Here is a 15,732-nt window from a genome sequence, read left to right as displayed (position 1 = left end):
TTCGCTTATTTTGCCCTTTATTTCTTATATTTGGCGAAAGTGGCTCCCTCTGCGTTCAGACGTTAATCAGGCAGCTGTGACGTTCTCCAAGTCTTTACTAATTGTCCTGCTCTTTTATTCATTAATCTACCTGACACATCTGTAACGAGCAGATTAAATTATCTCATGAAAATGCGTATAAGTAATTTGGACTTGCCTGACCTCTACCGACATTTGCAGGTATTAAATACTTCAGTGATAACCATTGAAATTTTTCGTTTATGCAGTTGTACAATAATTACCATATATTAGGGTTTAAGTAAACAAGAAACAGTCAACCCCAGGGTATTTCTATATTTTGTGGCATGTAGCGGAAATTAGGAAACAAATTATGTGGCGATTTCTCCGTCTGTCATAAGTTTCTTATCTCGATATATATATTTATTTTTGTTCAGGAGTTCTTATGATTTTGCACACATATAAATGTATATAGGACTCTACATTTCTTTACGTAAAATATGGGGTGATTTTGATAGTATATAATTAGTAAAATGTTTTCATTAACTAAAATCGATGCAGTGAATTGTAGTTATAACTTAGCAAGCACCCCTGGTGTCAGTTAAGTTAACCAAGTTTCATTAACTTGGTCAAAGTAAAGTCGCGTATATACTTTAATTCAAATTTAGGTTTCGTAAACCAAAGAATTTCTAGAGAATCCAACTGTCATTTATTTATTACTAGTGGTGTCCCTGGTGTCAGATTAGTCAATTGAAATGGCAAAGTAATTCTGATTTCGAACAAATATTAAAACGAAACAAACCTTGGAGACTTTAAGGTTTGTTAATGTGTGCATTTCTCTTTCTGGAATCAGAAGATACACTTACGAAATTTTGGGTTTTAATGTGCAGCAAATGGAAGAAAATTATAAACGTAAAGTAGATTCATTGTGGATTTCCAGCTAGTGATTAACTAACCATCTCCTGGAAATACATTGTTAACTGACTGAGGGCTATATGTGTTTTTCCCACCGTCGGTTTCAAAACAATGTTTCTAGAGTTCTAAATTCACACTCATACCGCTGGGCCACAAATTTAGCAGTGTAAGACTGGAGAGAAAGCAACTTGTCATCACCACCCACCGCCAACTCTTAGACTACTCTTTTACCAACGAATAGAGGGATTGATCGTCACATTATAATGCCCCGACGACTGAAAGGGCGAGCATGTTTGGTGCGACGGGGAATTCAAACCCGCGACTTTCAGATTACGAGTCGCACGCCTCAACCCACCTGATCATGTCGGGCCCAGAATGCAGTTAGTCGATTGTGTCATTTGTGTATTGGATTTACGGTCAGCTTAGGGGCATGATACACGAGCGTGTTTATTCATTTCAAAGAGCCGAATAAACCCCTGGTAGAGGAAAGAGCTATTAATTGGTTGCATTCTCTTTGGTAAGGAACTCAAAATTAGAAACGACTATGCCTGAGCCCCAGGTGGCTCTCAGCTTTAAGCTCACGTGCGTACAAGGTACCATTCCCGTTGAGAAATTCCAATTCCCTAAACAAAATTGTTCATTTCAAATCTCTCTATTTTATCCGTACAGAAAGAAGTAGAGACGTTAAACGAACAACCAAATAACTTAGGACAGATTCACCGTTATTGTCGTCAGCTGTTCGTGTTTGAAAACAAACTTGGAAACTGGCGCAAACATGTTTTGGTAATGCTCGTGTAGCTATTACTATATTTAATCGAATCATGACGAAAAATAAAAATAGAACTTCCTGTAAAGCAAAAGAAAAAAATATATAAAATATAATTAGTGATAATTAACGCAAATACGAATCTTGATCATAAAAAAAAAATCGTTCGTTCGAAAACTGTACGGTTACAATTTCAAAGTCAGTTTCAATATTCGTTAGGCCCGGCATGGCCAAGTGTGTTAAGACTTTCGACTCGTAATCCGAGGGTCACGGGTTTGAATCCTGGTCGCAACAAACATGCTTGCCCTTTCAGCCGTGGGGGCGTTATAATGTGCAGTCAATCCCACTATTTGTCGGTAAAAGAGTAGCCCAAGAGTTGGCGGTGGGTGGTGGTGTCTAGCTGCTAAATTAGGGATAGCTAGAGCAGATAGCCCTCGCGTAGCTTTGCGCGAAATTCAGAAACAAACAAACAATATTCGTTGGTAAAAGGGCAACTCTGTCGTTTTAAAATAGAGACGGCTAGCGAAGATAGCCCTCATAAAATTTAAACCAATTCCTCGAGGGCTATCTGTGCTAGCCGTCCCTAATTTAGCAGTGTAATACTAGAGGGAATACAGCTAGTCATTACCACCCATCGCCAACTCTTAGGCTACTCTTTTATCAGCGAATAGTAGGATCGGCGGTCACATTATAAAGCCCCCAGGGCTGAAAGGGCGAGCATGTTTGGTGCGACGGGGATTCGAACCCGCGACCTTCAGATTACGAGTCGAACACCTTAACCACCTGGCCATGCCAGGGTCCCAATTCCCAGTTCTACAAAGTTAATATTGTATTATCGGAAGTCACGTATTTCAAGTTTGTCTTAAGTGTTTAGGTTGTTCATTACTGTTCTTGAAGGTTTAACTGTTTTCATTGTCATTGTTCTTTTTGTGTGGCTGTATCGGGCTAAGGCGATAGACAAAGTTGCCTGTGAGAAAGCATTAACCTGCTGACTGCCAAGTATTTCAGCTGCTACAATACAACTCTAATGCTTCTTCATTTTGTAACTTTTTTCGTGACGCCATTTTGGATCGAAAGTGAAACAATTTGTAAATAGGTCTATTGAATGTATGGTGCTGACGTCTAGTGTTGAAGTTAGGTATTATTAAGAAGGAATTAACTCGTCCGTAGTACTGTGTTACCGATCGGCTTGGACGAGTTATTTCGTCTGCGGCACTGAACAGGTTAATATTACATCGGCTCGAACCCTAGTAAAGAAATAAACGCCCGTTTATATCTAAACTTTGATGATGATAAGTAAATTCGAAAGTTCCTCGTTCTCGTCACGTTACCGAAAACAAAAATACGTTCCACGCTTTGAAGCCGTGGATTTATTATAAGGGTTTGTTTTTTTATTTGTTTTTGAATTTCGCGCAAAGCTACTCGAGAGCTATCTGCGCTAGTTGTCCCTAATTTAGCAGTGTAAGACTAGACGGAAGGCAGCTGGGGTTTCCTCTAGGGCTAAACTGAATTCGTGAATGCAAAACTTACTCTGTGAGATCACCGAGAAACCTTTCGGTAAACTTTCAATGTTTGGAAGTCGAATAGGCTTGAGGGTAATAAAATTTCTACTTATTTCTAACTGATAAAGACGATAAAGAGTTATATTGTGTATTCAGGGAGTGGGGTGGAGGTGTATTTACCTGAAAGGCGACTAGAAAGCATGCGTTGGAAACTACATACCACCCCTTAACTGCATTAAAAACAACTTTTTTATTTTCCGGGCATATGACAGTTTACGAAAGTTTTCCTTTAAGCAGCGTGAATAATCGATAATTCCTTCACCGTATAATGTTTTTTTTTTTTGCTTTCCACACGTATGCATTTTAAACAGCTTGAAGATTTTCGTTATCTATAATGGTTCCGTCTTTTTATATCTTTGCGCCTGGCACGTCTTGGTGGTCAGAAAACTCGGCTCGCATTCTGAGAACCACGAGTTCGAATCGTGTCCCTTTGCTATTTCAGCTGTGAATATGTTAATTTCCACTATTTGTTGGTAAAGAAGTAGTTGTCCAAGAGTTGGCGGTAGGTGGCGTTGTCTACCTTCCTTCTCTTTAATTTGTCACTTAAAAACTAGGGACTGTTAGTGCAGATAGCGTTCGTGTAGCTTTGCGCGAAATTAAAAAAACAACAACAAAAAGAGATCCAGTTAGTAGATGGTGCATCAGGGCTCCTTTTCCTATCTTCAGACTGTGTTCGCCACCAATCTTTGTTCAGAGTGGCTTCACGGAGAACAAATAATGTGGTTCACTGCAGGAACTCCTGTGTACAGAGTCTCTGTAATGTTTCATTTCGATGGTCTATTGCTATCATTTACTTATGACTATCACATACTGATGTAAAACCGAATCTAAAAATACGCCTCTGGATTCTTCAGGTTTGGTGTAAGATGTTTTACTCTTATAACATATAAATTAGTTTCGCAGATGTTTGCTTCCCAGCCACACTGAGCGTTCGTGACCTGTTTTCTAACAGTTTCTGAATGACAAAATAGCCCTGGCTTTTCTGTTCGGCAACCAACTTTTGCATTCTTGGAGCCAAGTCTCAGATATGTTTAGAAATCCATAAATAGTCTTCTGTTTCTTCTAGTCTTCATCACGAATGTCCGTGACTTGTTTTTTTATATCTACAGAAACATCTGAAAATGATTGGATAAGTCCTCATCACATTTGGTGTAAATAAAGATTACTTTTTACCACTTTACGTGATATATGGCTAAATTGGCTTTGACGAAAGACTGCCTTAATACGTCCACCTACCCACCTACCTACTTCCAGCATGTTTCGTGACAAATGATGTAGATTCAATTCACATTTCCATAAGTATTAGTTTGGAACGTTGCCATCGAAAGTGGTGAACTCCGCCATTACAACACTTTTGAAAGTTTTAAACACAGAGTTTCTGGCATCAGAATGGAAGACAGTTAGTATTGTACCCAGACGTTTTCCTGACCAAGCAATCTGTAGTTTTTTATACCCTTTCAACTGATGCTCTCATGAATACCGTATTTGGAATTGAAAATGGGCTTTTCAACTATCAACCAGAACGGTACGTGGATCAAACTGTCATGTTACGGGTGATACAGACCCCCAGACAACTTTTATTCTAAAATTAACTCCATGTATGAAGTTTCTTAACAACACACTTGTATTTTATCTAAGTGGTGTATAACGAAACTGACTTGGAAAATAGAAGAAACGAAACGTTTATTAGACTGTGGTAAGAAGTGACTTCTGGTTGTGCGCATCCTCAACGTTGTTCATTCTTTTTTGTATCCAGATACGGAGACGAAACTTAGTCTCTCGTTTGGATATATTTAATTATATGGTTCTGAAAATTATATGATCTGATTTTCCCAAGCAGTCTCGGTTTAGTTTATAGATACACGTCACAGACTTATTTGAAATAAGCACGTCTACTAAATCACGTCCCAGTCATACGAACTAATCGTTAAAAGGATGACAAGGCGTTCTTTCTACAACCTCTATCATTAATAACTTTATCAGTGTAAAGAACCTTCGGGCTGACATACTGCGGATCAGGAGTTCGACCCACTTCACCGAACATGTTCGACCTTTCAGCTATTGGGAGAGTAAATATGAAGCAGTTAGCTCCACTGTTTTTTGTAAGTAGCCCAAGAGTTGGCGGCGGGTGATATTGACTAGCAGCTGCCTTCCCTCTAGTTTATAACTTGCATTTCTCTATGGTTCGTGTAGAATCCAATATGCCCCCCTCCCAGTGGCAAAGGTATGTGTGAGGGCTTACAAGTCTATAAGCCGGGTTTCGAAATCCGTTGTGGGCCGAGCACAGCTAGCCCACCGCGTAACTTTGTGCTTAAGTGCAAACAAAGAAACAGGAATCTAATATATGTTTTAGATTTTAAACAGGGAACAATAAATCATATGGCAACATCATGTATAGCCACCAGAGAGTTCAGGGTTTAATTCTCACTGGTGTAAATAGCACATAGTCACAAATAACGGAACCTCAAATTTACTGATCGGTTTGCGGCTCGCCTTTTATTATTTAATATAAATATACTTTGTTTATTTGCTACTAAACACGAAAACACGCAATAGGCTATCTCTGCTGTGCCCATAAAGAGGATCGAAATCTGTTATTTCTTGCTATAAGCCCTCAGACTCACTGCTGAGCCACCAGGACTTGTTTTGTTCATACAAGAGTTACGTACGCAATGTTAAAAAAATGTTTATTGTATTATCGAATGAAATAATTAAATGTATCTAAAACAACTTAGTTAAAACTACCGGATGACATCTGTTGTTATGTACTCTCTCATTGGTAGGTTCTTTTAAATTATCTGATGAAACTGGTTCAAAGTGAAGTCTATGTAACCAATAACAAATTAGTATGTTTTAATTGACATTTAAGCTTGAATTCTGTGGAGCTTATAAGCTCCATTTACAAACGACTGTAACTGCACTATACTAAAGTAAAAAAAAAAATCTTATTTATACCACATGAATCAAAGAACAACAAAACAGAAAACTAACTGATTTGCACTGCCTGCTATAAACAACTCTACAATTGTGAAATAACCTTAACGTTCCCAACCTTTTTCTACGTCATTCACTAACCCTCGTATTTATAATCTACTTTCGAAGTTACTAGAAAGTCTGACGTCAAAATCTTCAGAATATTCTAGGCCTAAACCTTATTATTTTGACGTCATTATTACGACTCACAGCTCCCTCTAGCTAACATCTAAGTTGCGATATTAAAAATATAGCATTGTTACGACTTCAGATCCTGAAAGGGAAGTTTTACAATTTTCAGCTGTTGCTTAAAGAAAATTCACGCCTCGTGAAATAAAACAACAGAAAACTTACTCTCTCTCTTTTTTCATCAACTATGTTAGTGCGAGAGCGATTAAAGACAAAGAGTATTTGTAATACTCGATTAGTTGGTATGTAGACCGTATATAATAAGACACTAAAGTTTAATGGACCATGACGAAAAACAGAAACCTGTAATTTATTGAATCTCATCCATACCAGACATCTAATGCCTTCTCTCTTTCTCTCTCTTGTCTACAGAATCTTACGTTTTAGGCGATTGTTTCTTACACGGGTGATGTTTATTTATAGTTTCTTTTCTAGGACTCTCCGACTGAAATTCTTTTCTCGAGTTACCGAATGGAAATACAAGTTACGGAACAGTTTGTTGCAGTGCGTCATCTCGTCAGGAATATGAGAAACAAATACACGTAATTCCATATTTGGGTTATTATTTTTTATCATTTTCGTGAATGTAGGACAAAATCTAGATTTGGATGTTATTGTGAATGTAGGACGAAAAAAAGAATTAAAAAAATGTTTTTTTGTAAAATAATTATTTAACTAAAAGGACCAAGAAAGCGACCTCTATTGTTATTAATTGAAATTAAAGTCGACAAAAGATCCGATTATATCAAACGTTCTGAGAACGAGGATAATTAGAGAAACGAAAGAAAATGAAATTCGAATAAGTAAAACAGTTATCACTTAGGTTAAACGATAACACATGCGATTGGAAGAACTTTAAACGACAACACATACGATTGGAGGAACTTTCTTGTTCAATCTGATTATAGTTAGGCTTAGGGCACAACTTTTGGACCACGTTACATTTATAGAAAGGGAAAGAGAGAAACAAAATGCCACGTGAAAGATACTTCTATGTCTGTTAGTCACTTGTTGCTCACTATAGTTACCTCTTGTAGAAATAGACTGTATAAACAAGATTAATTTGAAATTCGACGAAGGAAACACAAATATACAACACACGTGTATGCCTGAAGATATGCAATATTTCCACACACGCAAAAATATACCGTAAAAATCTCAAGTGTACCCACGGTTTAATCTATATTCACAGGTTCACCAGTCACATCTACCGGAAAAAAACTGCTTCGTGACGGGAGCTGCGCATGCGTAACTCGGTAGTGCCCATATCTCCTGTAACATCTCTGAGTATCAGAATTGTTAGCTGGAGCCATAAGTGCGGACATGAAAAGAGCTCCATCTACTGGAATTACTTCCATTAAATTCTAAGTCACGGATATGAAAGAATGTCAGTCAATATGGGCGGAGCAATCGGAGTTTCTTCCCAGCTTCAAAACGTTTACGAAATTTCGAATTTCACCCTGCTTAATGCGACCTGGCTAGAGACGTATTCAGTGACTGAGATGATAGTGGATTCACCTGAAAATACCTACGTTCAGGTTTTCTTGAATTATAATAACGCTGATAAGAACTGGATGAACAATTCCCACAACGGCACAGAGGACCTGTTTTCATCTGGTGATGATCGAGTCGAAAAGGGTTACTGGGCAGTTATGCTCATATTTCTTCCTCTACTGGCTGTTTTTGGAAACATATTGGTCATCCTTAGTGTGTACCGAGAACGAAGTCTTCAAAGTGCTACCAACTACTTCATCGTCAGTTTAGCCTTCGCTGACCTTCTGGTGTCCGCTGTTGTCATGCCTTTCGCAGTGTACGTTTTGGTAAGTCATCTGAAATATTATTACGTGTTCACGTAGCCTAGTTTTACTCTAACAAGAAAATGAGTGTTGTGTATAATACAATAAACAACTAACTTTTCTATTACGTGTTAATGACTCTTTTTTTGTGCAAATTGAAGTATTTTAATACCACTTTCAGGGGTCACTTCTTTCTCAGGGTCGTGATTCAGGTCATTTGTGATATGGGAGGGTCATGACCTTAGTGGACCTCATCCTCTTCCTGTGCTATAGTTATAAGATATTCTGGGTTTTAGGGTTTGTAGCAGGTTTGGATGTTCATTTGTGTCTCTTGCTGTGTTCCTTTTGAGGGCTGTGTTCATTTTATGTCGTCGGGTTTGCATGTGTTTCTTTTTACTACGTTTTTGTAGGCTGTGTTGTTTGTTGAACTAGAATCAGTTGTATTATGTGTGGTAATACTGAAGTTAGGCGTTCAATGGTTATTTTAATTGTAAGTGTAAAAACGTATGATATATATTTTGAGACAAAATCACAGAAACTTTGGCTGCTTCTAGTATTTTGTTCACCATCTGTGTGGTCTTCATTCGTTTTGATATGTCATCAGCTTGGATGTGAGTTTTTTACTGACTGAGCGAATGTACTTGTAGTAGATTGGTGATTTGTGTTGGTGGCCTCTTGGAGTGGTGGTGTTTGTGTGCGCTGTTTGTTTCCTAGTTTGATGTTGGTATGTTTATATCATTTTGTACGTTTTGCTTTAATACTCATGGTACCACTTGTTGTGTGTTGCTGTTGACAGTGTGGTTCAAAAGAATAGTCTGGGTTTCTGTGAACCTTCACCCCTACTCCAAACACACACACGCTACGCTTTTCATGTGGCTACCACATGCCCATTACGTAAGCAGTTGGAACACTGGACTACAACTGCCGCTGGTGTTTCAGATGGTTCCTCTGTCTATGGCCCGGCATGGCCAAGCGTGTTAAGGCGTGCGACTCGTAATCTGAGGGTCGCGGGTTCGCATCCCCGTCGCGCCAAACATGCTCGCCCTTTCAGCCGTGAGGGCGTTATAATGTAACGGTCAATTCCACTATTCGTTGGTAAAAGAGTAGCCCAAGAGTTGGCGGTGGGTGGTGATGACTAGCTGCCTTCCTTCTAGTCTTACACTGTTAAATTAGGGACGGCTAGCACAGATATCCCTCGAATAGCTTTGTGCGAAATTCAAAAACAAACAAACAATTTCTGTTATTTATCGACAATAAATAAGGATATTATTTGATATCGCGTTCTGGGTATTTTATGTTTTGTGTGCGTATGTTTTAACTAAATTGCTGAGTTTCTGTGTTCTATTTGAGAAGATGTGTTCAAACTTTAGGGCCGCCATGAACACGTGATTAGGGCGCTCGATTCGTAATCTGAGTATCGTGGATTCGAGTCCCCGTCACACCAAACAGCCGTTTGGGTATAATAATCAAGCTCATTATTCACTGGTAAACGAATAATCAAAGAGTTGGCGGTGAATGCCTTCCTTCTAGTTTTATATTACTAAATTAGGGACGACTAGCGCTGACAGCCTTCGTGTAGCTTTGCGCGAAATTTAAAACAAACAATCACACAGGCTGTTGTGTTAATAAACCAAACCAACGTAACATATAAGCAAGAACTCAATGTTTAAAACCATTAAATAAACTAAATGCATAGCTTGGTGAGTCTGGTATTCGTCTATCAACTTGCGGGTCGTGGGTTCGAATCTCCGTCATACCAAACATGTTCGCCATTTCTGCCATGAGGACGCTACAGTGTAACAAACAATTTCACTATTCGTTGGTAAAATAATTACGGTGGGTGTCAATGGCTAGCTACCTTTTCTCTAGTCTTACACTATTTTTTTAATTAGGGACGGCTAGTACAGATATCTTTGCGTGAAATTCAACAAACATGACATATTTAATTTAGCAAAAAATTTTAAAATGCTGCGCATGAATGATATACAGAATTTGTTAAGTTACTTGATCAGTGAACAGTAAAACAGTTCTTATGATATCCCACGCACGTGGGGCCGGCATGGCCAGGTTAGTTAAGGCACTCGACTCCGAATCCGAGGGTCGCGGGTTCGAATCCCCGTCACACCAAACATGCTTACCCTTTCAGCCGTGGGGGGCGTTATAATATGACGTTCAATTCAGCTATTCGTTGGCGGTAGGCGGTGATAACTAGCTGCCTTCCCTCTAGTCTTACACCGCTAAATTAGGGACGGCTAGCGCAGAGAGCCTTCGTGTAGCTTTGCGCGAAATTCAGAAGAAACCAAACCCACAGAAGTGAGCGTGAAAAGATATTCGTGTACATTCAGAATTTCTGAACAGTATCTGTGGCGATGATAATCCTGTCCGGGTTGATCGTGTATTTAGCTGTTTATGGCCATGTAAGTCTGTTCAAATTTTTACATATTGTTTGACTTTAAAATTGTTTTTGGTTTTGCATATTATTTTAGTTTCGACATTTTTAACGGGTGTTTAGTGGAAATAGTCGAGTTGACGAGAAAAACCACATATTTGAAGGCCGTTGTGTGGTTGAGTGTAGGAATGTAGAGGGCGTGCTTAGATGTTGAACATATTTATTAATATAGGTATAAAGATTTTCTCGTAACCACGGATTATTACGAGAAGTGAAACAGTCCATGCTTTGAGTCATAAAACAACAAACAACCAATATTTGGTGTGGCTACTTTTGACACCAGTAACAGCCCATCTGCGCTAGTCGTCCCTAATTTAGCAATGTAAGACTAGAGGGAAGGCAGATAGTCATCACCACCCACTGCCAACTCTTGGGCTACTCTTTTACCAACGAATAGTGGGATTGACCGTCACCTTGTAACGCCCCCAAAGCTGAAAAGGCGAGCATGCTTGGTGCGACGGGGATTAGAACCCGCGACCCTCACTTTACGACTCGAAGGCCTTAAATACCTGGTCATGCCGGGCCAAAACGTATAGAAGTTCGAATGGTATTTATTTCATTGGCGTCTCTTTTAGTGTTCCATTTGACAATTGTTCTTCGGAATGCCTGTTTTTCATTCCAATAGTTTCTTAAACTTATTTCCAAGGGGAAAAAAAATTATAGGTGAGTTTACCGAGCCTTGTTAATGGAATCCAAACATATCTGTTGTTTTGTCGCATCCAACTAAGGAATTTGAGGTTTGTTTGTTTTTATATTCAAAACAATCAAACTTTATTTGTTGGATTTCGTGCAAAACTACTTTAGGCTACTGCGCTAGCCGTCCCTGAATTTTATTTAAAGAACAGAAGTGTGTTTGTTTGTTTTTGAATTTCGCGCAAAGCTACGAGGGCTATCTGCGCTAGCCGTCCCTAACTTAGCAGTGTAAGACTAGAGGGAAGGCAGCTAGTCATCACTACCCACCACCAACTCTTGGGCTACTCTTTTACCGACGAATAGTGGCTTTGACCGTACCATTATAACGCCCCCATGCCTGAAAGGACGTGCATTTTTAGTGCGACAGGGATTCGAAAAATTCAAAACAAGCAAACAACGAGTCGTACAAATTGAATCAGTTTTACGAAAATGTGTATTATGTATATATAACCTGTTTCCTTTGTGTTACCTTGTACTTCAAACAAAAATAAACCATTTATTTTACCACAAAGCACCAACTGGTAATTTTAAACAGTCAAGACAGGTAATATTAAATGATAAAACAAAGTTCCAACTTAGTAAACTTAAGCAATGAGGCTTACGAGTGCGGGTGCATGGGTGAGTTTGGCGTTTTGTGGCGCAAAGCAACTGGGCTATCTACTCCGGGCTTACGATGGTTTTTTTGGTTGGTTTTTGTAATTTCGCACAAAGTTACTCGAGGGCTATCTGCGCTAGCCGTCCCTAATTTGGCAGTGTAAGACTAGAGGGAAGGCAGCTAGTCATCACCACCCGCCGCCAACTCTTGGGCTACTCTTTTACCAACGAATAGTGGGATTGACCGTCACATTATAACGCCCCCACGGCGACTCGGGCGCGAACCCGCGACCCTCAGGTTACGAAGCGCACGCCTTACCGCGCTAGGCCATGCCAGGCCCCGGGCTTACGAGGTAAATTAGACATAAATAAAACAAAGAATATACAAAGCAAAATTCTCTCAGGTGTTCATCAGTGTTTCTGTTACACGGTGCACGTGCGGGGTGGGACGGGGTATTTCTCCGAGATAAAAATTAAAACCAGTATACAACAACTTTTGCACAAATTGTCAGCTCGGTTGAAACTTTGTTAGACAACAGACTGGACAGTTATGAATTTTGTATGTCTTTAAATGATTATATTAATTCCGTCTGCACGACAGCGAATGAAATTTAGCTGCGCCATTTTGACACGCTCATGCATTTCAGGTTTCATTTAAATATTTTCATCGATTTTCAGATCCGTCTTGACTGTCTGTTAGTTGGTCCGTTAAAGTTTTATTAAAACCACTAGAGTGCTATCTGCGCCACACGTCCATAACTTTTAAGTGAAATACTAGAGGGAAGGAAGCTAGACAACAACACTAGCCGCCAAATCATTGGGTTCTCTTTACCACCTAAAAGTGAGATTGATCATAATATTATAATGCGCTTCCTCCACGGCAGAATGAACAAGCATGTTCAGTGACGAGGACCCTAAAAATCACTCACCGCCAACTCTTCGACTACTCTAGTATGACAGTCACAATTATAACTCACCTAGGGCCCTAAAGGTGCACCGTGCGATTTTTAATATTGTTTTTGCAGATACTGGTAGTAAATAATGAAATTTTGGATCCAAATTCTGGCACTTCAACCATTGAGGTCACACTGAAAACTCGAAGAACCGTATGCGATGAAACTTCCACTGTCTCAGTTGTTCAGTTGTTGTCGTTTTCACTTACATGATTTACTGTTTCTTCATCGTGATTTTTTTGAATGAAACCCTTTTGTTTCTACACGTCATTACTGAATTAGAAGTTCCAATAAAAATAGATTATCAGTGACTTACACAAAATTGTTGTAGAAATTAATATATTTATCGACATTTCAACGTCACGTTACATCACCTTATATCACACAAAAACAGAAATAACAATAACTGACAACTTATTCACCTGATTATGTCAGAAAAATTAACCTGATTATGTCACAGAAATATCTGAAAACTAGCCTGATTATGTCACAGAAATATCTGAAAACTAGACTGATTATGTCACAGAAATATCTGAAAACTAACCTGATTATGTCACAGAAATATCTGAAAACTAGCCTGATTATGTCACAGAAATATCTGAAAAGTAATATGATTATGTCACAGAAATAGCTGAAAAACTAGCCTGTTTATGACATAAATATCTGAAAACTAGCCTGATTATGACATAAATATCTGAAAACTAGCCTGATTATGTCACAGAAATATCTGAAAACTAGCCTGATTATGTCACAGAAATATCTGAAAACTAACCTGATTATGTCACAGAAATATCTGAAAACTAGCCTGATTATGTCACAGAAATATCTGAAAACTAACCTGATTATGTCCCAGAAATATCTGAAAACTATCCTGTTTATGACATAAATATCTGAAAACTAGCCTGATTATGTCACAGAAATATCAGAAAACTAGCCTGATTTTGTCACAGAAATATCAGAAAACTAGCCTGATTTTGTCACAGAAATATCTGAAAACTAGCCTGATTATGTCACAGAAATATCTAAAAACTAGCCAGATTATGTCACAGAAATATCTGAAAACTAGCCTGATTATGACACAGAAATATCTGAAAAATTAGCCTGATTATGACATAAATATCTGAAAACTAGCCTGATTATGTCACAGAAATATCTGAAAACTAACATCATTATGTCCCAGAAATATCTGAAAACTAACCTCATTATGTCCCAGAAATATCTGAAAACTAGCCAGATTATGTTCCAGAAATATCTGAAAACTAGCCAGATTATGTCACAGAAATATCTGAAAACTAGCCTGATTATGTCACAGAAATATCTGAAAACTAGCCTGATTATGTCACAGAAATATCTGAAAACTAGCCTGATTATGTCCCAGAAATATCTGAAAACTAACCTGATTATGTCCCAGAAATATCTGAAAACTAACCTGATTATGTCCCAGAAATATCTGAAAACTAACCTGATTATGACACAGAAATATCTGAAAACTAACCTGATTATGTCCCAGAAATATCTGAAAACTAACCTGATTATGACACAGAAATATTTGAAAAACTATCCTGTTTATGACATAAATATCTGAAAACTAACCTGGTAATGTCACAGAAATATCTGAAAACTAGCCTGATTATGTCACAGAAATATCTGAAAACTAGCCTGATTATGTCACAGAAATATCTGAAAACTAACCTGATTATGTCACAGAAATATCTGAAAACTAACCTGATTATGACACAGAAATATTTGAAAAACTAGCCTGTTTATGACATAAATATCTGAAAACTAGCCTGATTATGTCACAGAAATATCTGAAAACTAGCTTGATTATGTCAGAAAAACTAGCCTGATTATGTCACAGAAATATCTGAAAACTAGCCTGATTATGTCACAGAAATATCTGAAAAACTAGCCTGTTTATGACATAAATATCTGAAAAGTAGCCTGATTATGACATAAATATCTGAAAACTAGCCTGATTATGTCCCAGAAATATCTGAAAACTAACCTGATTATGTCCCAGAAATATCTGAAAACTAACCTGATTATGTCCCAGAAATATCTGAAAACTAACCTAATTATGTCCCAGAAATATCTGAAAACTAGCCTGATTATGTCCCAGAAATATCTGAAAACTCACCTGATTATGTCCCAGAAATATCTGAAAACTAACCTGATTATGTCCCAGAAATATCTGAAAACTAACCTGATTATGTCCCAGAAATATCTGAAAACTAACCTGATTATGTCCCAGAAATATCTGAAAACTAACCTGATTATGACACAGAAATTTTTGAAAAACTATCCTGTTTATGACATAAATATCTGAAAACTAACCTGGTAATGTCACAGAAATATCAGAAAACTAGCCTGATTATGTCACAGAAATATCTGAAAACTAACCTGATTATGTCACAGAAATATCTGAAAACTAACCTGATTATGTCCCAGAAATATCTGAAAACTAACCTCATTATGACACAGAAATTTTTCAAAAACTATCCTGTTTATGACATACATATCTGAAAACTAGCTTCATTATGTCAGAAAAACTAGCCTGATTATGTCACAGAAATATCTGAAAAACTAACCTGTTTATGACATAAATATCTGAAAACTAGCCTGATTATGACATAAATATCTGAAAACTAGCCTGATTATGACATAAATATCTGAAAACTAGCCTGATTATGTCACAGAAATATCTGAAAACTAGCCTGATTATGTCCCAGAAATATCTGAAAACTAACCTGATTATGACACAGAAATTTTTGAAAAACTATCCTGTTTATGACATAAATATCTGAAAACTAGCGTTATTATGACAGAAATATCTGAAAACTAG

At 37.9% G+C, this 15,732-nt stretch overlaps 1 protein-coding gene across 2 annotated transcripts in view; it reads left to right on the top strand.

The window, feature by feature from the left end:
• LOC143247001 (dopamine D2-like receptor) overlaps positions 1-15,732 on the top strand; it is a 123,163-nt gene that overhangs the window by 68,588 nt on the left and 38,843 nt on the right. The window contains exons 2-3 of one of the 2 annotated variants that reach the window (XM_076494298.1): positions 6,838-6,944; positions 7,595-8,222. In XM_076494298.1, coding sequence (XP_076350413.1) covers positions 7,788-8,222 — 435 coding nt within the window. In that variant the 5' untranslated portion in view covers positions 6,838-6,944; positions 7,595-7,787. The remainder of the gene's footprint in view (positions 1-6,837; positions 6,945-7,594; positions 8,223-15,732) is intronic. The other variant, XM_076494299.1, reaches the window with a different exon arrangement.

The sequence above is a fragment of the Tachypleus tridentatus genome, chromosome 3 (assembly GCF_004210375.1).
Source record: "Tachypleus tridentatus isolate NWPU-2018 chromosome 3, ASM421037v1, whole genome shotgun sequence".
In the NCBI taxonomy this organism is placed as follows: domain Eukaryota; kingdom Metazoa; phylum Arthropoda; class Merostomata; order Xiphosura; family Limulidae; genus Tachypleus; species Tachypleus tridentatus.
The sequence above is the reverse complement of the archived record's forward strand: the minus strand, read 5'-3'. Positions and strand labels throughout refer to the sequence as shown.